At 44.3% G+C, this 26,743-nt stretch overlaps 1 protein-coding gene across 1 annotated transcript in view; it reads left to right on the top strand.

Moving 5' to 3' along the window:
- LOC147707516 (vomeronasal type-2 receptor 26-like) overlaps window positions 1-26,743 on the top strand; it is a 616,101-nt gene that overhangs the window by 96,587 nt on the left and 492,771 nt on the right. The window contains exon 2 of the mRNA XM_086925224.1: window positions 7,085-7,897. Coding sequence (XP_086781350.1) covers window positions 7,085-7,897 — 813 coding nt within the window. The remainder of the gene's footprint in view (window positions 1-7,084; window positions 7,898-26,743) is intronic.

The following is a 26,743-nucleotide window of genomic DNA, read 5'->3' as shown; positions in this document are numbered from 1 at the left end:
CCTACAGAAAAATATAAAATGCAGCATATCCTGCGGAGACTTTCCATCGCAGCCGCAGGGTGCTGCAAATGTATTAAAAATATCAGTTTTTGGCCTAATCAGCAGATGATGAAAGAGATTTAACCTAAACCTTGTTAGCAGGAACTTTTCATGAGAGGTCAGTGAGCCCAACAAATACGGCTCTGTAGGCTCACACGTTTTCAGCATGACAAATTTTCTCACACTTTCTTTCTGGAGCTCCACACCTTCCCTCTGGGTCTTCCTGTCCATAAGGAAGGCCTGTTTAGTTAACTCCAGATCCCCCTTTACAATCTGACTTGGGTGTTCAAACAGATCCAGATGGCCAAGCCTAGCAAAGCTGGATTTCAGGTATTTTATCCATGGGGTGACCATTGCCTTGTCCTGGATCAAATAATCCCTCACAATCAGATGTGTCAGTGGTATATCCTGATTCAACCACAGTTTTAACCAACAGGTCAACGGGCGTAAGGAAAAAGTGTCACTTAGATATGGCGTCCCTAGCTCTTCGTGTACTGCAAGATTTGACGTACCTGCAGGGACACACAGGAGGCGCTTCATGAAAATATTTTCAGCAATCTGCAGCTGCTCACCAGCAACATACCCCCAAATTTCACTACCATATATTGCAGTTGCCACTGATTTTGCATTATAAAGTTTCAACATGGCACTGGTAGTTTTTTTTCCCAGTTTTGATGCAAAATTAAAAATGGAAGCATTAACCCTGACCAGTTCCCCTTTCTTTTTTGCAAGATGAGGACACCAGTTAAGTTTAGTATCAAAAAGAACCCCAAGATATGAGAACGTTTTTGATATGGGGATTACTACTTCATCAATTTTAAATGAAAACGTTCCTTCTTGGTTGTTGGCCAACTTGCATAACAAATGATTTCGAATTGTTGACCAAAAGGTCTCTTTCCGTCATAAACAGTTTAAAAGCATTTAAGAGAGCCTGAAGACCCCTGTCAGTTCTGGAAATTAAAACCGCATCATCTGCGTATTAAAGCACAGGAATTCCCCGCCTGCCGACTCTGGGGCAGTCAGCCGGTACATTCTGCAACACGCTATCTAGCTCATTAATATAAAAATTAAAAAGGAAGGTGGCCAAGATATATCCTTGGCGGACACCCTTTCTGATATCAAAATTATTTATTGTACTCAGATCTTGAGAATATCTCACATTTGCTCTAGTATTGCTATGCAGATCAACAAGAAAATTAACAATTCCACTATCTACACCCTTCACCCTCATGGACTGCCACAACTTTCCTCTGTTTACACAGTCGAAAGCTGAGGACAAGTCCATGAAGGCGAGGTGGATGGTACCCCTTTGAGCAACAGTGTACTTACTTAATATTAAAAAGAGGTTAAGGCACTGAGTTACTGTTGAACGGCCACTGCAGAAACCATACTGGGAGATGGACATGATGTTGTTTTCCAGCGCCCAGTCTGAAAGTCTCTGCAGTAGGATTCTTCCTACTATTTCAACCATAGAGTCTATTAGTGAAATAGGTCTATAACAATGCGGGCTACCCTTGTCCCCCTTCTTGAAAACCAGGACAATCGTAGAAACCCCCCATGATTGTGGAGAACCATTTTTCACAGCAGCATTAAAGACAGACTCTAATATGGGTGCCCAAAAATTTGGCTCAGACTTAAATAAGACTGGAGGAATCCCATCGGGACCGGGAGCTTTCCCGGCTGTGAGTCCTACAATACCCTCAGAAACCTCAATTCTATCAAAACTAATTATTTCACCATTATTGTAAGGGGCAGGGTTGGAAATGCCATCCATTGAGCAGCAATATAGTTGCTAACGGCCACATGCATCATCCCAGGTGTTTGCGAATTCTTAATTGCAAAAAATAGCGATTCGCAATTTAGAATTCGCAAAACGGGATGCATGAATATTTTCGGTAAATTTATGCGATTCGGTAAAAATCGCAATTTTTACCGAATCGCATAAAGTACCGAAATACAATTTGCGAATTCGCTATTCCCATTGGTTCCTATGGGCCAAAAGGCCCATAGGAAGCAATGGGAAGGCATTAGCAAATTGCGATTTTCACTTTGAAAATCGCAATTTGTTAATGCATTTCATGGGTGCAGGGGGGGTCCAAAGGACCCCCCCCATGCACCCCTGAAATGTATTTTTCGCATCATGTTTCACACACACATGTCCTAAGGACATGTGTGTCCGTAACATGAATATTGAAAAAAATGCATTTTCAGCGTTTTAAACACTTTTTGCAAATTTACCGAGTGGTTCAACCACTCGGTAAATTTGACCCCCTAATTGCGATTTCGCAATTTTAAAAGTAATCATGCATTGCTTTTAAGAAATCGCAAATTTGCGATTTCTTAAAAGCAATCACAATTTTAGAAATCGCAAAAATGTTGCGATTTCTAAAATTGCTTCATGCATCCCAAAAAGCACTATTGGAATCGCAAACGGCCGATTTTAAGGAATCGCACCGTTTGCGACTCCAAAAATGCTTGATGCATGTGAGGGTTAAAGTGTGCTTCCCACTCCTTCTTTGGTATGTAGCATTCCAAACCGTCACCCGGCTCCTGGACCAGAAAAGGTTTCTTCATTACCGCCCAGAATCTGGAGCTACACCGCAAGGTAGTGGGATCAAGGATCTCACTCCATGCCTCTTCTCTTAGGGATTCCGATAGACTTTGGAAGGCACTGAGGACCTTACTCGGCTGTGACCCTTCTTGAGTGCAAACCATAATTTCATCTGCACAAATGGCTTTAATGTCTTTGTACAGCAGATCTGGACTGATCTTAGACCATCTTAGTCGGCGTCTCCCATCAGTTGTGCTCAACCTACCAGTGATATGATTCGGTCCTTCTTTAGCTATCCATGGACCCCTCAGGTGAACAGTGAGCGGGTTATGATCACTAAATTCACTTTCTTCTATAGTGAAAGAATCCACAAAGGGCTGCATTGGAGATGTAAGTAATACATAATCAATGAAAGTTCCCCTCCCATGCCCCTTAAAAGTCGGGGTCTCAAAACACTTGGTAGGATGCATCAATGCCATGGTCAGCTTCAAATCCAGATCATTCAATAGATCATTAAAGAGTTCCCCCTCTGTCGTGTGTTCCAAATGCAAACCCTCGGATCGTGCACAATGCAAATCCGAAATACTTTTCAAAAGAAGGTCACCACAAGGGTGAACATTAAAATCACCCATGTTCATGAGATTGTGGAGGCAAACCTTCATTGAGATACTAATAAAGACATTCAGTGCTAATATTTGACTCGAAACTGAGCATGGGTTGACAGCGTTAAAAAAATTTACCAAACCGGCCGTACAGTTTTCTCCAGTTAAAATTAAACCAATGATTCCAGAATTGCTTATTAAGACTCTACGTACTTTACAAGATAGTGCAACAGAAATGAACATGACCATTCCCCCTTAGATCTTCCCCTAGTTGTTGCTATTGCAGGGACATACAATGCCTTATACCCTTCAAGGAAATGGTCACATTCAACTGACCAAGTCTCCTGCAAACAGATAATCTGAAACTGCTTAATATACCTCATCCAATTGCAGTCCTCCATTTTAGCACCCAATCCCGCAATGTTCCAAGAGATTACATTGTTTTTACTAATTTTTAACCATGTGATCTCCCTGCATCCCACTTCAGCCAATCTCTCCTTTCCCTGTCTCTCGGATTCCTCACGTCAATCGCACGCTTCCAGACCCCAGAGTAAATCAAATCCATTCTGCGTTGCAACATTGAACCCATTCATACAGTGGTTATCAACATTATACAGATATGTTACTTCAGGGGCTGGAGGCTGAATAGGAATAAATGGTCTAATTTTCCTAGGATTAGGAGGAGCTTTAATTAGATGAGTGTAGAAATAACCAAGTAGGCGTACACATACACTGTTCACATTGTAAACTAAGGAGGCCGCTCTTAATAAGACTGTCGCAACGTCTTGGGGATGCTTGAAATTAACAATAATACAGTCCCCACTAACTGTCTTTCTGGACGGGCCAATCCAGTTCACCCTTCTCGTTGACAATATTTGATCAGAGTATGTGATTGGAAAGCCACATCTTTTATTCAACCATGATACTGTTTTATTTTTTAGTGAATCATGGGATTCCTCAAAGGGCTGAGCAGAATAAATCAATAGGCGGGACATTTGTTAGAACAGCCACATAAGGTGGACAGTCAGGAGGAAGATTAATATAGCGACATTTCTTTACTTGTCTAGTATCTGGGTTACCCTCTGGATCTACTGTAGCCTGTTTATTCTGGCCGATTGGTGGTGTACGATCAGGTGAGGCAGTTTTGATTACAGTTGTTTGCTGACTAGTTTGCTGTGAGTTCACTCTAACAGTTCCCTGCCCCTCTCCAGCAGAGCCCTTGTCCACAGCCTTAGATCTTTTGGCCGAGGCTGAGGCCAAGTGTGTTGCTATCAATCCACCTAATCTGTTAACTTCTAGGGCCACAGTATCCAATTTAGATGTCAAGGGTTTCAACAACTCTTCTATCTTTGCCTCTATCTTAGCTTCTATAGTGCGGATCAATAGGGCAAATTGCTCCGGGTTTACATTTGTACGAGCTACACTTTTACCTTCATGTACATCAGTTCCAATAGCAGTTCCAATAGCAGAGCCATTTGGAACTAATTGGACTGTTTCTACTCTTTTTTTACTATACTTCCCCCGCGTCTGATTTGTAACTTTCTACAAGTTCTCACTGGTCTGGGGGCAGGTGGTGGCTGCTCTATTGCCTCAATAGGTATATCAGGTATAACAGATAAATCTTCATTCAACTCGGCATGAACCTGCACTTCAGCCGTTATGACAGCCCTATCACTCACATCAAGAATATCAACCACAGCTGAAACCACCAGTGGGGTAGGCATGTCTTCATGTAAAACAGGATTGGTCCCTCGGCCTAGCGAGGCCCTTCGATCGTTATTAATTTGATTCACCATTTTTACCAAATAATTGTCCATGGTGCCCAACTCAGATGCAGTTTTATCAGTTTTGGATTTAGACATCGTCCAAACTTGCTTTTGCACTTAGGTACCAGATGGGAAAACAAAACAAACTTCAAAAGCACTTTACCCTGATAGCAGAATTAAAGGTCTCACTTGGGTATATAGGTCCTTTGATGCAGGGCCAAAGTCCGTGGCCCAGCCCAGCCTCTTCCGCGGGGGCTACATTCCCTTTTGTGCGCCTCCTGGCGCGAAGATGAGGAGCTACTGGTTCTGTCGCTGGAGCGTCTGGGGCTTGTAGTGCGGAGCAGGTCCCCCCTCCACGCTGCGGCCGCTGCTAGCCGTGAACTGCGGCAGCGGGAGTTTGGGACACAGAGAGATCCTGCAGCAGTCTCAAGAGGCAGCAGGTGAAGAAGCTTGCCCCCAAAGAGTGCCTCAGTTCCCCGCTCCACCGGGGCTACGTTCCCTTTTGTGCGCCTCTTGGCGCGAAGATGACGAGTGGCGGCTGGTTCCGCTGCTGGGGCGTCTGGGGCTTGTAGTGCGGGGCAGGTCCCCCCTCCACGCTGCGGCCGCTGCTAGCCGTGAACTGCGGCGGCGGGAGTGCGGGACACAGAGAGATCCAGCAGCGGTCTCAAGAGGCAGCAGGTGAAGAAGCTTGCCCCCAAAGAGTGCCTCAGTTCCCCGCTCCACCGGGGCTACATTCTGTTTTGTGCACCTCCTGGCGCGAAGATGACGAGTGGCGGCTGGTTCTACTGCTGGGGCGTCTGGGGCTTGTAGTGCGGAGCAGGTCCCCCCTTTGCCCGGGCTTCATTCGGCATCCCGCTCGCGTCCCACGACGCGGGGGCTACGTTCCCTTTTGTGCGCCTCCAGGCGCGAAGATGATTAGTGGTGGCTGGTTCCGCGGCTGCGGCATCTAGGGCGTGTAGTGCGGAGCAGGTCCTCCCTCCATGCTGCGGCCGCTGCTAGCCGTGAACTGCGGCGGCGGGAGTGCGGGACACAGAGAGATCCTGCAGCGGTCTCAAGAGACAGCAGGTGAAGAAGCTTGCCCCCAAAGAGTGCCTCAGTCCCCACCTTCAGACAAGAATGGTACCTGAGCCAGTCATTCTCCGATAGTGCCACAAGAATCTGAAACTCCGTGCACCCTCCCTTTGCCTAACAACCTGCATAGCCACCTTCAAAAAAGGATCTCAAGCTTCTCTTATATGACTGACACCTGGGTTAATCACTCTGAACCATAGTGAAGTACTCTATCCAGGAGACGAACTACCTTTAGTGTGTGTCTCCACCATTTTAATCAATGCTTGAACCGTGTACATCACTGCCCACCAGCTGCTATTGTCCTAGTCACAGCTACCGATGAAATGTGTGTGAATGTAATTATTGTAACTGTAACTTGCTGTACCCTTGTATCATGCTACTGTTGTAAAGCGCTCTGATGCCTTTAGGCCATGTCTTTGCTATATAAAAATGCACACACAAAAAAAATACCCTTTGGTTTCATGTATTTCTTCTTGTGGCAGACCTTGAGTACCCGGGCAACATACTTTGTGGTTTAAAGTTCACTGTAGGTATGCACTTCAGAAATGCCAAATCTGGATAAATAGAGATAGTTGCAGGAATACATGGATTTGTTTGCTATCCGTATTCTGGGGTTTACACCCAAGATATAGACCCATGTCTGAAGGAAATTAATAAGACTGTGAGAAGGGAGGCCTTGAATGGTCTGTCTCCTACACGCACAAGATGTAAACAGATAAGAGAGTACATAGATGCATGGAAATTAATGTAAAGAAAACAGCATTGAAAAATGAATGTGACAAAGCTGAATCTCCCAGATGAGTTCATTTTACATGGTGTTTATTTACACGGACATGAGTTTTCACGTATCTTTAATCATGAAACTTATATTTCCACATTGATAGTATTTTTCATGTGAATTGCTAAGTTTAAAATATGTTCGAAGTACTTCCAAAGGGACTCGAGCAATAAAGATTCATTAAGGTCTTATGAAAATGTGCCGGTCTTTCTGTTCTGGATGAGAATGTAATATAACAGTTATTACAATAGCCTTGTATTGTGTTTTATTCTTGCAGATCAGCTATGGCGCCCTGGATTCTATCTTCAGTGATAGGGTCCAGTTTCCATCTCTGTACCGCACAGTTCCAGATGAACACTCCCAGGCAGAAGCCATTGTTGAACTTCTGCAGCACTTTGGCTGGAACTGGGTTGGAATGATCGTATCTGAAGATGACAGCAGCCAGAGGGCGAGTGAAGACCTGAGAGTTCTTTTTAGCAGGAGAAGTATTTGCATTGAGTACACTTCTGTTATCACTCAACCCAACATTGATGTGGACGCCAGGAAGGCCATTGAGGACATCAATAGTCACTCAGCAAATGTCATCATCTTGTACAGCACAATTACCTACTTTCTAATGCTCGTGGGAAAAGAAGAGTGGAAGAACGTGTCTGGTAAAATTTGGATTACTGGAGCCTCCACGACAATTCTCACCAACAAAGGTCTTATAAATCTGCTGCTTCCACTGAATGGCTCCATAGTTCTGTCCGTTCGTAAAGGAGAGATTCCTGGGTTGAAAGAGTATCTCCAAAGTGCCATCCCCTCAAAACAGCCAGATAATATCTTCATTAAAAAAATCTGGTTTTATGAAATGGATTGTAGAGATAACAGCATTTATGAAGTGGTGCACAATGAATCTAGCTGCGTTCAAATAGAAAAACTTAAAAACCTAGAAATGTCACTTTATGATGTAGATCATTTCAGACTCACCTACAGCATTTACACTGCTGTGTACGCTGCAGCATATGCTTTACATCAAATGCTCAATATTTCTGACCAAGGAAGGATCATTGAGGGATCAGGAACGAAACGTACAGTTTATCCATGGAAGGTACATTATTTTCTTGAGTTAATTATTGTTTTACTTTTTCTTTTGCAACATGTTTCTGCAGTTTACTTACTACACCACATTGTATTTGTATTTTTAACTTCGGCTTAGTGCAAGCAAATTATAACAACACAGGTCCCTACATCTTCTGGTCTAAGATGACTAGACATACCATATTAGCCATAGTCAAGATCCCCCCAACCAACTGCTGCTGGCAATGACCAACTGCTGAATTTACGGACTGCACCACTCGTAAAAAGCAACACTTCAGCCCCCAGGGTGTGCTCAAGAATTTGACAATGTTTTCATCAGCTATAAAACATTTGACAGTTAGCACTCCATCTCCCCCAGAGTAGAACAGCTGTGTTTACTTTAAAATTCCTTTTTTAGAGCTGGCCTAGAGACATCATTAGCTGTCTTGACAGTCTTATCTATTCAAAATGCCTTAAAAATATATGTCTATAAATAGAGGAGCTGTAAATCACCCTATTCATCCTTTGGTCTATTATATTGTCATAACATTTTGTTTCTGACACTACAGCATACACCATTGGGCAATCGGTCAGCCCTCTTTAGGAGTTGGCTGCCTTGAACTAAGAGTGTTGGAATTTGCACATATACCCAAAGTTCCTGAAGTTCCTGGACTAGTGTGTAGGAAGGTGGATATCTGATTATATGGTTACCCCAACTTTTTGCCTAGTGTTTAACTGGTTTTCGACTTAGTTGGCCTGGGATCCTGCTATTCAGGGCCCCAGGCTATCTGCCCTCTCTGTAAAATGGACTCCATGTACTTTAGATACATACCTAATTGGGAATTGGGTAACCTTTGTGAGCCCGTGTATAGTGTACCATAAGTACCCAGGGCATAGGTGCATCCAAGAGCTACCAGGGGCTGCAGCATGTATTATGCCACCCCTGGCTGGCCATCCAAACTGACACCACAGGCTGATCACTCAGCTTGGGCAAGGTGTAATCACTCCTTGCTTAGATATAGTATACCTATACCTACCCTTATATATAGACACATATATATCTATAAGTCACTCCTATGGCAGGCCTTGACAATCCTGAAGGCAGAGTGCTTGTGAGAGTTTTATGTGAGGGGGTGCTCTAGCATGAGCTGAGCCCTTCTGCAGCTTTTGGAACCATGTCCTTATAGCTGTTCTAGGATTTAGCCATACCATATACTCTTAAGTGCATTATAATCCTCGCGGTTAATGCTAACTTTGGTTTGGCTTTATCAAAACATGTTGTGTAAGGTGTCAAACACTTTGGAATACTACACCCCGTCAGTTCTGGCGGCGGGGGTAGCATTCCACCCTTCTAGAAGGAGAAGACATGTAGGTACTGCTTTACCCAGTTAAAGTTAAACAGAGCCTCAGCATCACAAAATGGATGCTGCTGCCACAGACACGAGTCTGACCTCCTGCAGCTGGACGAAACTACAGCAAGGGAGGCCTGGACAATAGGTTTTCTGTCGAGGGAGGTGCTAGCACTTCCCCAGACAGCCTGTAGTGTATTGGGGCAGGGTGGCTTCAATGGAAAGATGCTTTTCCAGACACTGCCTGGGGCACACAAGGTGCTCCATGCATAGCCCAAACCTGTTGCTGGGGCACCCCAGCCACAGCTCTGGCACGAAACTGGACAAAGGGAATGGGATGTAACCACCCCCTTCTCAGGGTCCACCCATAGGATGGACCTAGCAGGTAATCCAGCCCCTAAAATCAGTATAAAGATAGGAGCTGTGTCTAGAGACATTAGATTATCCTGGACTGAAACTCTGAAATGAAACTCTTGGACCTTTGATGTTCTATACCGACTAGAAGACTGAAGACATCTCCCTTGTGGTCAAGGAGTGACCACCCTGTGCAAACAGGCACCACCAGTAACTTGCTGGTTTGCTTTGTCGATGCTCCTGCCGGAACCTGAAGACTCAGCGACTCAGGAACCAAAATTCCAGATTTCTCTGACTCCGATCCATATCCACAGCAAAGCTGAGACCCGTGGCAGACACCAGAGATGTGAGACTGGACACCCTGGACTACCTACACTTTGCTAAATAGTGCAATGACCGAGGTACCCTCAAAGTTTTGCATTGGGGTTTAAGAAGCCCCAGACCCGAGCGCCCTTTGCACCAAAGCTCAGCCCTCCACATTCCACGAGTGCTGTGTGGGGCCTGCTCTTGTATTTCAGCTTGATGCATCTTCCTGGTTGCTAGCCTGTTGGCTATTTAGCCCTCTGAAGGCTTTCTTTTAAAACTACACTGCTTGCCTGGTTGCCCTGGGCTTGCTCCAGCTTTCCTACAAAGGAGAAGCTCTCCAGATCTTGCTGGTCAGACCTGAAGCCAATTTTCCCTTCCTGTGTGGATTACGTTTGCCAAGGCTTGTTGGATCCAATCCAGATACCAACACCGCAGTCAACTAGATTTTGTATGGAACAGCTCGAATCCAGCTCCTGGTTGTTGTTGACACCCCCTGGTCCTCGTGGCTGCAGAGACAAGCTTCACCTTCTTCACCTGAAGCACTCAACATCGCCTGGTTCCTTTCTGGTTCCTTCCTGGTCACAGGCTAGTGACCCAGACTCTGTCCCCTCTGCTTTCAGGTTCTTCACATCTCGGATCCACCCTTGGATCCACCCGGACACTTTTCTCCTGGTCGCCTGCAGCACTTCTTTGCAGCTCTCCATAGGAAACAGCTACAAAACCTGACACGAAAGAACACCTATGCACCCGGCTTCACTGGGCGAGGTAACTCGAGTACTCTGGTGCTCCCGTGGGTGTTGACTCTCGAAATGTCCTAGTTTAAAAGGGTTTTACCGTAGTCCATCTGGAAGTGTCCTTAAACAACTACTTTGTAACTTTTACGTTCCCATTATAACTCTATGGTAACTCGTGACTGTGTTTAGACACTGCACACGTCTCCCGTGGGCCTCCTACTTCCAATCCTTTGGTTGTCCAGTGTAGCCTCAGCGATTCCCTAGGCTCTAGGCCTATTCACCATTCCTGAAGTGGTTCTTATACCACTTACTTAGTATATGGTTTGTGAGGCCCCTAGGGCAGAATTGTATTTGTGCAACTTAAAGTATGCTTAATGAGTAACTTGTAATGTATCTCGATCTCTGACCTCATAAAGAGTTCAGAGGGGTTGTGTTAGTAATAAATACATATATATTTTGTATATACCTTGTGTGGTGTCCTTTCATTTGGTATTCAAGGGATTATAATTGGTAAAACAGCTTGCTTCACATGCTCTCTGAAGTTTTAGCCTAAGACTGCAGGTCCATGCTACCACTAGGATAGCTGATCTATAAGGTTGACTTTACAACCACCATCATTAGGGTCGTTTAGACTGGTGCAAGGTGCCCACTAGAATAGTGGACATTATACGCCCGGCTAACTTCTCACATTGGTGTGCAGCAGTTGGAATAAGAGCTTGCTGTTGTTTTACCATATAATCTTAAGATATCATTTAAAAGATCACATTAAGGTACCTAGAGGTACATATAAATCAAGTCTTATAATACTTAAGTTCTACTGAACTTAGTTGTTGTAGAGCAAAGGGCCTAGCATGCCCTGACTACAACTCCTAGAGAGGTTCTAGTAGATAACACTTAGTGTAGGTAGGTGCACACACCAAAGCTCACTAGAACATGTCCTTAAGAAGAGAACCTAGTGGGTCTCTCCCAGCAGAAGTTGACCCTCCCAGGGCACCTTCTAACTATGATACATTTACTTTTAATGAACTTAGACGTTTATGTTCACTCAGGAAACTGAGAGAAGGACAGAGTTCAACCCTGAGGCACCTGATAGATCTATTAGTGGAATATGATACCGAACAGGCAGCAACCCCAGATCAGACAGGTAGTGGAGGGGGGGGGGGGCAGCCCTCAACAGAAGATTCCGAGGATGATAATCTAGGGGGTGCTGATGATGAAGAGGATGCTGATCAGGTCCAAGTGGGAGAACTTAACCAGATCAACCTAAGCCTACATGAGGCTGGAGGGGACAGAATCCCATCCAGACCCCCAAGCAGGCTTACCTCTGAGCACAGGAGGAGATAACTCTCCAGTGAATCCAACCACTCTGATGACTCAATAGGGTCAGATGCCTCAGCTCTTAGGAGAATGACTTCCCCTGAGAGAAGAGAACATAAGTCTAGGATGAGGTAATCCAAGCTTAGAATCAGGAGGCAAGAAATTGCCCTTGAGAAAGAGACCCTGGCTCTTGAGAGAGCTAGAAAATTGTGTGGACTAGAGTCCACTGGTGGCAGCAACATCCCTAGAGATAGGGAAAGGTCAAATGACCATAGAAACCTAAGTAAGATTGTCTCTCCCTACAAAAGTGGGGATGACATCCACAAGTGGATAACTGCTTTGGAGAGGGCCTGTAAAGTGCAACAGGTATCCCAGGGTCAGTGGGCAGCTATACTATGGCTCTCCTTTTCAGATAAAGGCAGAGATAAGCTCCTTACAGTTAGTGATAAGGATGCTGATAGCTACAATGTCCCGAAGAGTGATCCAATAGATGGGTTTGGTTTAACCACTGAGCAGTATAGGTTGCTGTTCAGAGACACCCAGAAGACACAGACTCAGGACTGGACTGATTTTGTAGATTGTGCTACTAAAGCTCTGAGGGCTGGTTACTGGGCAGCAAAGTACATGACTATACAGCAGGGGTCTCCAAACCGGTCCTGGAGGGCTGGATCCATGCCAGATTTTTAAAATTACTACATGTATCCCAATGGGGATATCCAGCAAATCTGGCATGGATCCGACCCTCCAGGACCGGTTTGGAGACCCCTGCTATACAGGATTGTATAATTTGATTATGAGGGAGCAGATCCTTAGTAATTGTCAAAACCAGCTTCTACACCAGCACCTGGTGGACTCTGATCTCACCTCTCCCCAAGAATTGGTTAAGAAGGCAGACAAATGGGTCAGAACCAGGATTAGGCCTAAAAATCAGGGTGGTGCCCAGGCAAAAGATTCTACCAAACCTCAAGAGAGTGCATTCTCTGTTCCTCTCGCATCACACATTTCAGAGGGCTCCTGTTCACAGTTTCCTATTGCGCGATCCAATCCGTAGCTTGCAGATTACCGGCCGGCAACCAGAGAGAGCAAAGTCGCTGAGATGCGGATCTCCATGCAACGCTGCCGAATACGGATCCTCGTGCAGCGCTGGCGAAAACGCTTGACGCCAGCCTCCGCCGGTTGATTCCACACCAAAGGGAAGGGGGCCTGACTCGCCCGCTCAACGAGTTAGGTGCAGAGCGGGAGCAGAAGCGGCTTATCGTGCGGTGCGGTCGAGTCTGGACGCACTGCGACGTCTCTTCAAGCTCCCATTGCAGTTGCGGTTGCAGTTGCGGGGAGCTGAGCAAGTGGCAGCGGCAGGCGGAGAAAAGCGGAGAAAAGTCAGTGAAGAAGGACGGGCAGAGACGCTGAGTCCCGGGAGCTGACCGGGAGCCATAACCCCCATTTTCTACCGTCAGTCTCGCTCCCTTTTCTTTCTTGCGAGGGCGCTCCTGAGTTGAGCTCCGGAGTTGAGCAGAGCACTCACACGGTTACTCCGGCTGTTTATTCCCGCTGCGGCCTCCATTGCCACCACTGCCACTGCCGCAGCTGCTCACGGTTTGGAAGGTACGGCTGGACTGTTGGTTGGTTTGTTGGCTGCTGGGTTGTTGGCTGCAGCTGCCAGCAACTCACGGATCACCCGCGGCAGACCGAGGCAGCCAGCAACTGAGGAACCCGTTGCTCTCAGTAGCTCACAGTCGGGCAGCAGTAACATTAAGAGGAAGAAGCGAAGGTGTCCACGAGGAGAACAGAGGTGAGCAGTGAGAGTGGGGGGGGTTGCCTGAATTCGGACTTGGTTTCATCGTCAGCCCTTCGCTCTAGCTCTTGCTCCTGCTCTGGGAAAAAAATAACAAAAATAATAAAAGTACTATCATTATCTTATCTCATCACGAAACCCAAAATCCACCTCCCTTGCTACACAGTGACATAAGTGTTAGCCAACCAACCAACTGTAGGCGATAGTGTCTGGTGAGACTGGAGTGTCTGACGTGGCTATTCGTTTCCAAATAAGTCAAACCTAGCTTAAATCGTATTACATTGGATACCGACTGCTGGGTACCAGATAGTTGGAGCAAGCAAGGGATAGCATGAGGTCAGGTCGTGTTCGCGGCAGTACAGTGGCCAAAGGAGCGACAAAAAAGCGGAAGCGAACCACTAAGATGCTGGAGGGCGCCAGGGATGAACAGCCATTAAAAACCAGACCGGCATCCCAGAAGGACTGCTCCCTTATTGAAATAACCGCAGATGCAAATGCTTCAGGGCCACAAAAGAGTAAAAAAAACACCACTTTTCATACCAACCAAAAATCTTTACAAAATTTTGCTTTTTAAAAAATGCAGGGGATACTCTACTTTCAAACGCAAGAGCCTTCAATCAGGCCTTCAATCACCTCTACAGCCAGAACAACCAGAACAACCAACACAATCGGTACAATTTACAGGCATAGAGAGGATAACATACAAAAAGAGTAGCCCTAATACAACTAGTAATGCAATCATGACAGCCAACAGCCCCTTACAAGCTGCATCAACTCCAAAACATGATAAAACTTGGATGACCTATGAAACTATAGGTGAAACTATAGGTAAAGGGCCGACAGTTGATGCTGAATTAATCCAAGTACACAGATCGAAAAAAGCAAATGAAATGTTTAAAGACGAAAAGGGGGAAAATCAAGTGAACAGTGATAGAGCTGGTGAAAGTGGACCAGCGTACAATAAAAACACAATTGGCAACTGAGCTATAATTGATGCACCAATTATCTACGAACAGACAAGTCCAGATGCTTATATGCGGTCTAGGAATACCGATCGCAATCAAATGAGGACAAGGGAGGTACGGAAAGGGATAGAATTCACTCTGGCTACCCCGTAACTACAATCAAACGAACAAACATTAGATTACGAAACAAAGTTAAATGTTAAAGGGGAGAGAGATAAAGAGGAGTTGTCAGCAACAAATTCTGCAGAAGTGACGGGAGACAGAGGTCTCCTCATATCTGGGGAAAGAAGAGTGGGAAGATCTGATGGCCGCCTACACGCAAGACAAGTGCAGGAGCGGGCTCATTGCAAACACTTTGGAAAAAACAAGTGAATACAACCAGGATCCACATGCATGGGGAGAAACAAAAGAAGATCAAAATCAGACAACAAATCGAGCACTTGAGGATGGATCACCCAAAATCTTGACTCAGGGATCTGCTTGGCCCAGCCTGTTAAAAACAATGCAACATTTGGTAGAGGCCCTCCATTACCAATCAGATAAGATGGATACCCAACTGACGCTGTTAGACACCTTGGCGGTCTTTGTGGTTGCTATCGATGGGAAGCTGGGCACATTAAACACACTTTTACAAAACAAGTATGATCAATCTCAAAGTATGATTTCGAGTTGTGGATGTGGTCCAATTATTGACAAACTGGCCTCACTTTCGGAAATGCTAAGAGAACTCTGAACACAAATTAAAAAGTCCACAGACTCATACGTTCGAGAAAGAAGTGGCTAAAGTAACCGAAACAACAGACGATGAGCCGCCGGCAGTCTTAGGGGAAGTAAAGGTAGACAAACAAATTAATGCAAAACAACGGCGAGCGAAAAAACGGAAAGGCAGGAAGCAAAAAATGAATCTAAATCAAGAAGGTTTTAAGCATCTTTTTGGGTCACCACTGCCATTAGAACAAGGCAAACTCAAGACCGGAAAATACGTCAATAAGAATGAAGAAGCGGAAGCCCTAAATCAGGAAGGGGCCAGCTTATTTTCATTATCAACTAGAAAAGAAAACACATTAATTGAGCCAGTCCAGAAACAAAGGCAAAAATGCAACACCATGACTCATTCTATCTTGAACAATACAACAAACACTGCACATTCTATGACAGTAAAACTTGAGAGTGAAAGCGACCAGGGCATACTACCTAAACTAGGAAATACAACACGATGCGACTATAATGAGACAAATGACAGCAAACATCCTCCCATCATCCAATTGACTCCATCTACACACAGGGTAAACAAGAGAAATGAAACAAAAGCACACGTATTGGACCAGGGAACCACGTTATTTGCCCCCGGCATGAAGAGGAGGGCCAAAAGTCGAATACAAGAGGACAACAACAAATATTTTGTCGCAAAGTGGGCAACGAAGCAGCTTGCTCCTCACATCAAGCAACACTGACAGCAACACAAGGTCATGAACTGATACGAGGAAGAAATGTCAATAAAGAGATCATGAACCCTGAAGACTTAAGTAATGTAACAAATACCATATGGCTTAATCCTGACTATATTTCAAAAGGTAGGCACGATATACTGAATAGAGGCAATATTTTATGACTGCTGTCTCATATTCCCTCCCAGGCAGGTGTAACCACCTCGGACCTGGCCTCAATCGAATTCATACCTAACGATGGAACAAGGGGTAAAAAAACAAAAGCAACTTGGACAACATCTCTAGTTGCACATAAAATACTGGCAGAGGCTCAAACCTTCAAAAATTGGGGTATACCAATAGCTCCTTTTATAAAAGCGAGATACCAGGAACTACTAATTCCAGTAGGAACGGACTGAGAACAGAACACTGCCAACAGACTCAGACCATCAGAACTTAGAGTAGCAATAGGGAGAGACGGCGCAAGAAATGTGGAACATCTTCTAGCCACTGGAAGCACTCACGACCGCGCATCATCCCCAACAGGACTAACCAATCTAAGATGGATTGCGTATACCATAAACAATCATGCAAATTGACAAACAAGTACACTGTCAAGATTGAGTGGGGGGTAACCATTTTAGTATATGCTCATGGAACATCAATGGCCTGGCCTCCAAAATCTCTGATTTAGACTTTTTCAGTTACATAAAATCTTTTGATATTGTGGCACTACAAGAAACATAGCAAGCAGAGTCTCCGCACCTTCACGGATTTTTGCGTTTCTTTACTAGTTCAACAAGGACATCAAAATATGGACAACCTCAAGGCGGTCTAGTGACCTACGTCTCAGCCACAAGTGCCTATGTGGTCAAAGAAGTTGGACCAATTTCTTCGGAGTCAATGGCAGTAAACCTCTCCATAATGCAACTAGGCACGGTAGGAACACATTTTTCATTCATCAATGTCTATATTCACCCAAAGAGAAAATCAAAAGCCGCAAAAGAATTATGTAAGTTCCTGGATAAGTGTATAAGGGAAACACCATCAACAGACCTTATGATCACTGGGGACTTTAATCTTAATCTCATGGGAAGCTCGACAGACGATGAGAATCTATTTCAAAATTTAGCCTGGGATATACCACTCCAAGAGAAGCCGCAAATATCTAAACATTCTAAGTTAGATATACAGATATTAGAGAATCTCGAAACTTTCAACATCAGTGCATTAAACGGGATATTTATTGGAGACAACCCCAGCAACTACATTCCATTCAACAAGAACCAACAATATTCTGGATTACACCTTTATTTCATTATCCTTATTCCATCAAATGTCCTCATTTCAGATATGGGAGAAAGCTGACAGAGATCACTGCCCACAAGAAATCGCTCTTAGTATTAGCAAATCAAAATTTGAGCAAACTTCAGTACCCAAAGACTCAGTTTATACCATCAACTATAAAAGGTTCAAGTACTCGGCAGCAAACAATGAAAGCATGCTAGTAAAGGCTAAGCAGCATTTTGAGGATAGAACTGGTCCTAGCGATGTAGAGAAATGGGAGAATGTTTTAACAACTATGGCAGCTTACCTTACAAGTCCTAAATTCCAAAGGGGACAGCTCCGTCGCAACATGATACAAATTACATGGGAACATAAAGTGAAGATCAGGCATACAAAAAAATTAATCTATCAGACAATGCGACAACTTAGGCGCAACCCAATGGATACAGCGAAAAACGCTCTTCTACAGGAATTAAAGGTGTCACTGAAAAAAACAAAATGGGAAGCGAACAGATCTGTGGAGGATAACATGTGGGCAAAACTACACGCAGATATAAAACAGAATGATGGGGCGAAATTTTGGAGAACCATAAATTCCTTCATAAAACCAAGGCATGATGGGGTCTCCTCAAATATCACAGAAGACGTATGGGCAAACCATCTCAAAAATCACTTTAATCACAACGGAGATTTCCACTGGGAGACAGGAATCAACAACAACAATTCAAAGTTACCTTACAGGAGCCATTGCAGACAAGAAGGCCGCCACATACCACCCACAATTGAAGGAGTAACAAATTTACAAAAAATAATTAAGCGTCAAATTAAAAAAGGAAGAAAAGAGGGGGCGCCTATTCTTTACAAACAGGAGGAAAATGAATAGGCTGCAGCACAAGAGCCACTTTTTTGGGAAATTAAGCTCTTCAATAGATTGTCCAGCTCCTGGAAGGGCGCTATCATCTCTCCGATTTTTAAATCTGGGGACAAATCTCTACCACAAAACTATAGATTGGTTGCCCTTATGGACAATGAGGCAAAGTATTTTGCTGGGATACTCTTGGAGGAATTGCAGGCCTGGGCCTCAGAGAAATTCCTAATTACGGTTAACCAGACTGGCTTTGCTAAATCGGTTGGGACAACTACTAATATATTAACCATGGGCTTGCTAAATGACTAGGCCACAACATTTAAAGTGCCTATCCACTTTTGCGTTATAGAATATAAGACTGCTTTCGACCACATTAATCGGAACCTATTATGGTCCAAATTGAAGAGGTGGGGGATATCAATGCCACTGTTAGATCTGTTGATCAACTTGCATACAGAGACATGGATCCAGGTAAAGCTGGGTGATTGTTCCCACCTGTCAAAACGCATTCCAACTAATAAAGGTCTCAAACAGGGTTGCGTTTTGGCTCCCACACTTTTTAATTTGTTTTTAGAAGATCATATTCTGATCCTCAATAGTTGCAACTCTCATGCACCCAAATTAGGAGGGCTAACATTGCCAAGTCTTCTTTATGCGGACGACATAGTCCTAATCAGCCATACAAAGGTAGAGCTGCAACACCTTGTGGATGCTACACAGAGATACTTGGTTGCAAACCAACTGACAATAAATCTGGAGAAAACTCAGCCAATGTCAATTAACAAGAAAAGGAAAAATTCCTACACTTGGTTTTGGAACCATACCCGTATTGAGGATACAACAGTGTACAAATACTTCGGAGTCAAAATTGATAATGGCAGCCATTTTACAATTCAGAAAGCTAGCATTAGAGGTAAAGGCATTGCTGTAGCAATCTCTTTAAAAGCACTAAATCGTAAACTCTCCAGTCCTTCTCTCTTGCCCCTGTCACAAGTAATATGAGCCAAGCTCCTGCCAGCAATTACTTATGGGAGTGAAGTACAGAGAGGCAAAGATGCAATGATTTTGGAGAATACAGTTACAGCTGCATATAGGATTATTTTCAGCCTGCCCAAATACACCTCCCGGCTCAAATTAGGCTTGAGTATGATGGCAAGAAACAGCTTCTGGCAAGACAAGGGGCGTACATAACCATTTGGGACAAAATCCGGAAAGCCAAAAAGGGTACCTTAAATGATTATTTATGGTCGGAATTAGAGCGAAACCCAGCCTCACCATCCTCTAGGTACCTGAAAGACAGCCTGGCGAATCTCGGCTTGCAACAGCTTTGGAATACCCCTACCAACCATACAACGGTTAAAAAACTGGTAAAGAAAACAATTAAACATTTCTCATGGACTGAAGACAAGGCATTGCTTGCGAAAAGGTCTCACGGATGGATGACCTTAAATTCTTATTCCGCACAAGCACAACAGAGCTATATTGGTTTGGGGTACTCAAAAACGACTAAGTCGAAATTTTTTAAGTACAGATTGGGCCTGTTACCCTGTATCTGCCATTTTCCACACTGGCTTAACGATAAGGCAGGATCCCTCTGTCGCCTATGTGGTATGGCGCCTGAGGATATGTTGCATCTGTTTTGTTCCTGCGACGAATTGCTGGAGGAACGAAAATGCTTGCTAAAATTTCAATTTAACCAGCGAGGAATCCTTGCCTGCTTTTCACCCAATGACCCGCAGTTGAATGGCAGCTTTGTGAAGTTTATGAAGGTGGTGGAGAAGAAAATGGCAAAATTTGACTCTTAATTGTCCCTTAAATAACATTATAAATCATATTTCATTTTAATAATGATCGTCAAAAATTGCTGTTTTATCGATTTTAAAAGGGATAATTTCAACAGAATATATATCAATTTTATGTATACAGAATGAAATTTTAATGTTTGCAGTGATACATGTTTTGCTTGTAGTCGAAATTTTAAAGGTTGTATTGCAATGGTTTTAATTAACTATGCAAATAAAATTACTTACTTACTTACTCAAGAGAAAGGTGGGGATAAATCTAAGGACAAATCCACTACAGGGCCCCAAAACTCCTCTGAGGGGGATGGTCTCAAACTCCTTCCTCTACTATCAAGAAACCTTATTGTTATATATGTAAGCAACCTGGCCATTGGAAAACTGACAGCAGTTGCCCAAAATCCAACAATAAGGAAAATAGTCCTCCAAGTAATACTTCAAAACCTCCTGTGACTACTAGTAGTAATCCCCCAGGTGGTGGGAGTACCCCTAAAACTATGGCTGGGTATACTTGGGGAACTCAGGTGGACTCTGGCCTAACAAGGTCCCCTACTACAGAAACTCTAGTTTGTGAGAATGGCATGGAGTTTGCCAACTTCACTGCTTGTCCCAATACCTTGGGCAAGTACAGACAGGAGCCCCTCATCAATGGTCAGAAAGTTGAGGCCTATAGGGACACAGGGGCTAGCATTACTATGGTGACTGAGAGACTAGTCCCCTCAGGACAACATTTACCTGGGTTTACATACCAGGTGATCAATATTGATGGAGTGTAGAAAGATCATGCCATGGCAGTAGTACATCTCAGCTGGGGAGGTGTCACTGGCCCAAAGAGAGTGGTACAGTCTACAAACTTGCCTGTGGATTGTCTACTGGGAAATGATCTAGAGATTTCAGCCTGGGCTGAGACAGAAAAAGAAATCCATTCCAAAATGGTAGGCCTTCCTGAAAAGGTTGGTAGGCTGTGATGGTCACAGCCCAAACTCAAACAGATGTTTGTGTTGTGAAGCCTGAAACTATGGATCACTCCACTCAGACAGAGAGTATTGGGGAGGAAGAAAAGTCTCCCTCCCACCAGACATTAGGTGAGGGTCAGCCTCCTCAGGGAACTGACCCTACACCTTGTGAAGGAACTGCCCCAGAGGAAGTCAGGCCTAGCCTGGCAGAGCCCCTGATGTCAGTGGACCCTTCCAAGGTGGGACCCAGTCTGGAGCAGGTAACCTGCCCCTCTCTACCCTGCCTCGGTCAGCCCAGGGCTGTAGAGGTCAGAGAGGCCAGTGGGCCCCAAAGGGCCCCCTGTCCAAAGGACCTCCCCCATCAGCAGATATGGGGCACCCAGTCTAGCAGCTCTAGCCAGGTGAAAAATCCCCAAACTTCTGAGGGATCCCCCTTACCCTTAGGTAGGAACCTCCCCCAGATGGACCCTGTTGGGCATAGGCAAACCTGGGACCTAGTGGCCCCAAAACTGACTTGTCTCTCCAGTGGTCCAACAAAAGGGACCCAGCCTCCAGCTGTAGGTAGCCAAAGGTTGACCCTGAGAGCACAGTGCAACTCAGTCATGGAAAGAAAGGCATACATGGTGGATAGTGATTGGAGGAAGCTTAGCCCTACATTAGTGGAGCCTCACTTCAGCACTCCATCTCAACACCAGCATTTTACTTTGCCAAAACACACCACAGATAGAGATCCCCTATGGTGGAGACCCTCTGATACCCTTAGGGTGAGGGATTGCTTAGTGGACCATGAGACAGGGGGTAACCATGCTAGTGCAAGTACTTCCTTATATGGCCAGTTAGGCTATATAGTCTTACCTGGTCATGGGTAGCCTTATCTCCTTTCATTTGAGGGAAGTTCCTGGACTAGTGGACCAGTGTTTCCTTTCAAATCTTTTTTTTTTTTTTTTTTTACTTTTCCAATATTTGTATTTCTCGAGGACCTGAGGCTGCTTGTGCGCTGCCCCAATTTACTATTTGGTTTGGCTTTGCCTCTGTTTTTTGTGAGGTTCTCAAGTGTTTCTCATACTCATTGCTTCTGGGTCACTCGCCTGTTTCTTGTACTGCACTGCATCCCATGCTGGCAGGCAGTAAAAGTTGAATGGTATTGCCATAGTTAATCATTATTTCATTGTTCGGTCATAGCTCCTAGTTTTAGAAGCAGCGTGCCGGCCAACCATACAACAAAGATATAGTTTCTATTTAACCTCGCATCGGACGCATACCTGATGATCCATTGTATTTACATATTTTGAAGGGGATCTTTGGACCCCTAAACAATTGTAATTCCAGTAGTGAGTATGGAAAACAATCATGACTATTACTGCTCACATTTCTGCCTTTTGGGGTATTGGGTAATGTATTCCAGTTCAAGAGTGTTTGTTTTTCAGAAGAGATCTATTTTGCTACATTTGCCATCATACTCAGTGGTATTTTGTCCATTAGCTGGAGGTGAGGAAATGTTCCTTAGTTGCCGGCAATATACTATTTCCCCAAAACTATAGGCTTAATTTAATTTGCTTGTACTTCTCTTCAAGGATGTAGCACATAACATCTGTCCTGATGATGGCCCTTCTACTAAAATAATTATTTATACGGATGGAAACATTGACGCATGGAGTATATATGCTATGCTGTGTCTAACCACATATGGTCTCTATGTGTGTAGGAAATCGACAAATTGTAAAAAAGTTTGGATTCTCCATTGAAAATAATTTTCAAAGATACCGCCAAGCATTGAAATGGATAAACTCACAAGCACTGCGCCTCAATATTTTTTTTACTATTGATGTCAAACACCTGTTTGTATATATGTAATTGGTATATATTTGTTAATTACATATGCTAAAATTAACTAAAATAACTGGATGTTCTTTGATGATTGATTTATGTCATGACACATTTGCAGCCTTTTCCAAGGAAAGCAACTTGTTTTGAAACTGGTTCAAAAGACCCATCATTACTTATAAAGTATAACTGATTCAGGTTCTGAGGAATACTATGTGACCCCATTACTTATTACATGTATTGATAATGACAACACCTTATTTTATGTTATTGTCTAGTTTAGGTAAGGGCTATTGTGATTATGAGTTCCAGGATCCACTAGGAGTGTATCATGATATGAGCGTGTCACTAAAGCTATTTACATCTACCTGATATATATAGTTGCTATTTATTCCATAGTATGTAGTAATTTGTGTGCAATATAAACACTTTTCATTTTCATACGAAAAAGCACTGATGTGACAATGATTTGTTGAGTGATGACGCTTACCAGCGATCTGAGGTTACTGGACAATACCACCTCCCCTGAGTAGTCCTTGGACTGGTCTTCTTCGTCATCCTGATAGTGTCAAGTGCTACAGTTGGGTACCTGGTTCCCAGTAAAAAGACAATTGCGTATTGTTGGAAAGTGGTTTATTAGTAGGTGCAGGTAGGTACCCACAGCTAATTGTAACACCACAATCACAAATAAGGTCCAGTCAAGTCGTAATAAATGATTCCTTGCTCAACCGTAGGTAGCTTGATGTGGGTGGCAGATTTTAATATCACCAAAACAGTAAATAGGTAAGACAAAATACACAATAAAAATCCAACACCAATTCATCAAAATAGGAAATATTTGTATAATTAAAATGTCACCAAAATGACAAAAATCTAATGTAGGGCAACAGATATATGAATGTTTAAAGATTGAATGTAAAAATGTGCTTTACAGTGCTTGAAAGCATAAGAGATAACCAGTGACATCTGGTTGCACTTGACGAGAGGATGTAGTTTAACAGCTAGGGCGGCCGATCTCAAATCTGGGGAACTGGGTTTGCGTTTTGGCAATGCCGCTCATCAGCCTGTGATTCTGGGCAAATACTTAATCTCCCCCTGCCTAACAAAAATGAATATGTCCTTGTGTAAAGCAACTGGTGCTCATGTAAAGTGCTCTGATACTGGATACCTTTGGGTCAAGTCCAAGCTATACAAAACTATGGAAAAAAAGTCAAAGTTTTAGCCCGACACAATGGAGCGTGGGTCGAATATAATGTGTGGTTAGGGCTGGTCAAAACTTTACCTTTGCACTAAGTGGCTATTTACGATGCCCCTCAGACAGGGCATCTGACTGCTGTGTCCACAGGACTATTCCAGCCGCCAAAGCTGCAAACTAATCTCCGCCCTATTTCAATGCATTCAATGCAAATCTCTGACAGCTGAGGTCGGAAAGCTCTGCACATGGTCCGCAGTGTTTTGAAACATTTTCAATAGGGATTCTAACGCTGACAGCACTGCAGTTCAACTCGTGATTAGAATACAATGAGACCAATATACTAACGGTCAGAATCTGCGGTCACACCACAGAGATGGACAGCTGGGCTACTGCTACTGCCAAACATCTCAACTTTGTTTATAGGAAGTAGCAAAAAAAAGGACACAACTGATGGTTATTGCCCAGATAGACACGCCTACATGTCAAAGTATAAAACACACCCCATCCCTACCCAGGATCCTTTACCACTATACTGCAGTGCAGCCTCACCCATTACTTCCTTGGAGAGAGAGAGAGAGGGACAGAGAAAGAGAGACAGAGAGACACACGTTTGTTCACACACTGTTCCTTTCTCTGCTAGTCAATATCCATTTTGAATCACCCTTCCCAGCACACTCACATTTCACCCGTTTTATTTTCTAATGGCACAAATAAAAGACAACATTTTTGTGAAAACAAGTTTTCAATGATGGTGGATCAAATCATTAGAGTAGAGCCACATTTGTTTGAAGCCCAAGTCCACAAACCTCTGTTCAAAGGAAGAATGAAATATGGGACAGGATCATCAACAAGGTCAGTAGTGTTGGTACCATCTTGCGCACAAAGGAGGACATCAGGAAGTAGTGGCGTGACATGAAGATCAGGGTCAAGCCCCTCGTCAACAGGCACCACATGGCGGCTCATAAGACTGACGGTGGGCCTCCCGGGCCACCATTAGCCGTCACAGTCTGGGAGGAAGAGGTGCTTGCCATCTGGACCAATGAGGGCTTGATTAGATTACCGGGGGGACTGAATACTGGTAAGTAATACTTCACCAACTGGCACAACATATCATTGTACAGTTTGCACATAACTCATCTTTGCTATCGCCCACCACATCCAATTGTCACGTACACATTAGTTAAAGTATCAGAAATGTGTCATTGGCCGTTTCAAACCCTAGTCATGCACACAATTCCCAATGTACCCGCCTCCATCATGTCCCACCCATGGGAATGTTGTCTGCAAGGGTATTCCCATCAAATCTTCATCACAGGGCCCATATATTGTCAAAATGTACAACAGTATGTGCCAACACAAATGCAACTTGTCAACCGGTCTGTTATACAATGCAGTTTTGCCAGAGTTTCCAAATTGTAACTCACAAGACTATAACTACCACCAGGGCCTATTGCCTGACCACCGAACAAAATGTACTCTCCTCCTTTACCCATAGCTACTTGGCAGCCATGTCACTACTCAGCTTCACCTCAGAAGTAGGTAGCCATTCCTCAACTGTGAGCTGAGAGAGGGAGTCAGGACTGCAATTACCATCAGGCCCTGTTCTCTGAGCACCCCACAAGATGTACTCCTCTCATTTCCCCATAGCCACTTGGCAGCCATACAAAAACTGATCCCCATGTCCAATTTTCCACACATTGCACACAAAGCTCTGCCCAGTCACATGTCCTCCTACTCAGCCTGAAATGCACCAGGTACTCAACAATTAAAATAATAACAACAAGACAGACTTCACCTAATGATAATGCCCCACACCCTTCATGTAATGGAAATTAAACACATTTAATCTGTCAAGGACAATAGCTGTAGTCCATATTGTCTACCTCCAGCCCTTATGTCCCTTACCTGCCTCTACTTATTGTGTAACAAAGGATGTTGAATGTACATACTAGACTTACAACTATGACAATCTACTCTATTGCACCAGGTAGATAATGCACAACATCTTCTGAGACACAAGATGATGACCAGAGTCCAGCTCTACCCCAGGGTCAAGACTCCAGTGTTGCTAAAGCTCCTGCAGAGACAGATGTGGAGGACCCAACTGGCCCTTCTGGACAGCCTGGGCAGACAGAAACAGAGAGTCTCACTGTGTCGACAACCACACTTCCCACCTCAGCAATAACACCTCAGCGACCACTGCCCCAACAACCTGTGGACCTATCTCCACCATCAACATCATCTATACTCCAATCCCAGCTCTGGAGGTGAGCACTAACAGCACTCTTACTGAGGATGGAGGGGTCAGTGGGAGAATGCAGCCCGAGCCAAGGCCACAGGGCTGTGGAGTCAGGGGTGGTGGGAGGGTCACTGTGGGACAGCAAAGTGAGGCCACTGCTCCCACCGAAGCCCAGGCCAATATTGCCTGCATCATAGGGGCACATGAGGGCAACCAAGGATAGATGGGCCAGATACTCGAGGCCCCAGGTAAATGAAACAGCTGCTGTGGTCCATAGACCAGCATTTAGATACACATAATGACTTCATGGCTGAAACCTTGCCCAAATTAGCTTTGATTGATTGACAATATGCGCCAGCTCATTGGGGTGGTAAAGGACATCAACATCATCCTTTGTAGGGCTTTTCCCCAACATCTACCCATTCCTGTGGACAACCTACAACTGGGTAATCAACATCAGCGGCT

The sequence above is a fragment of the Lissotriton vulgaris genome, chromosome 6 (genome assembly GCF_964263255.1).
Source record: "Lissotriton vulgaris chromosome 6, aLisVul1.2, whole genome shotgun sequence".
Classification (NCBI taxonomy): Eukaryota; Metazoa; Chordata; class Amphibia; order Caudata; family Salamandridae; genus Lissotriton; species Lissotriton vulgaris.
Note: the sequence above shows the minus strand (reverse complement) of the source record. Positions and strands in the feature narration are given on the sequence as shown.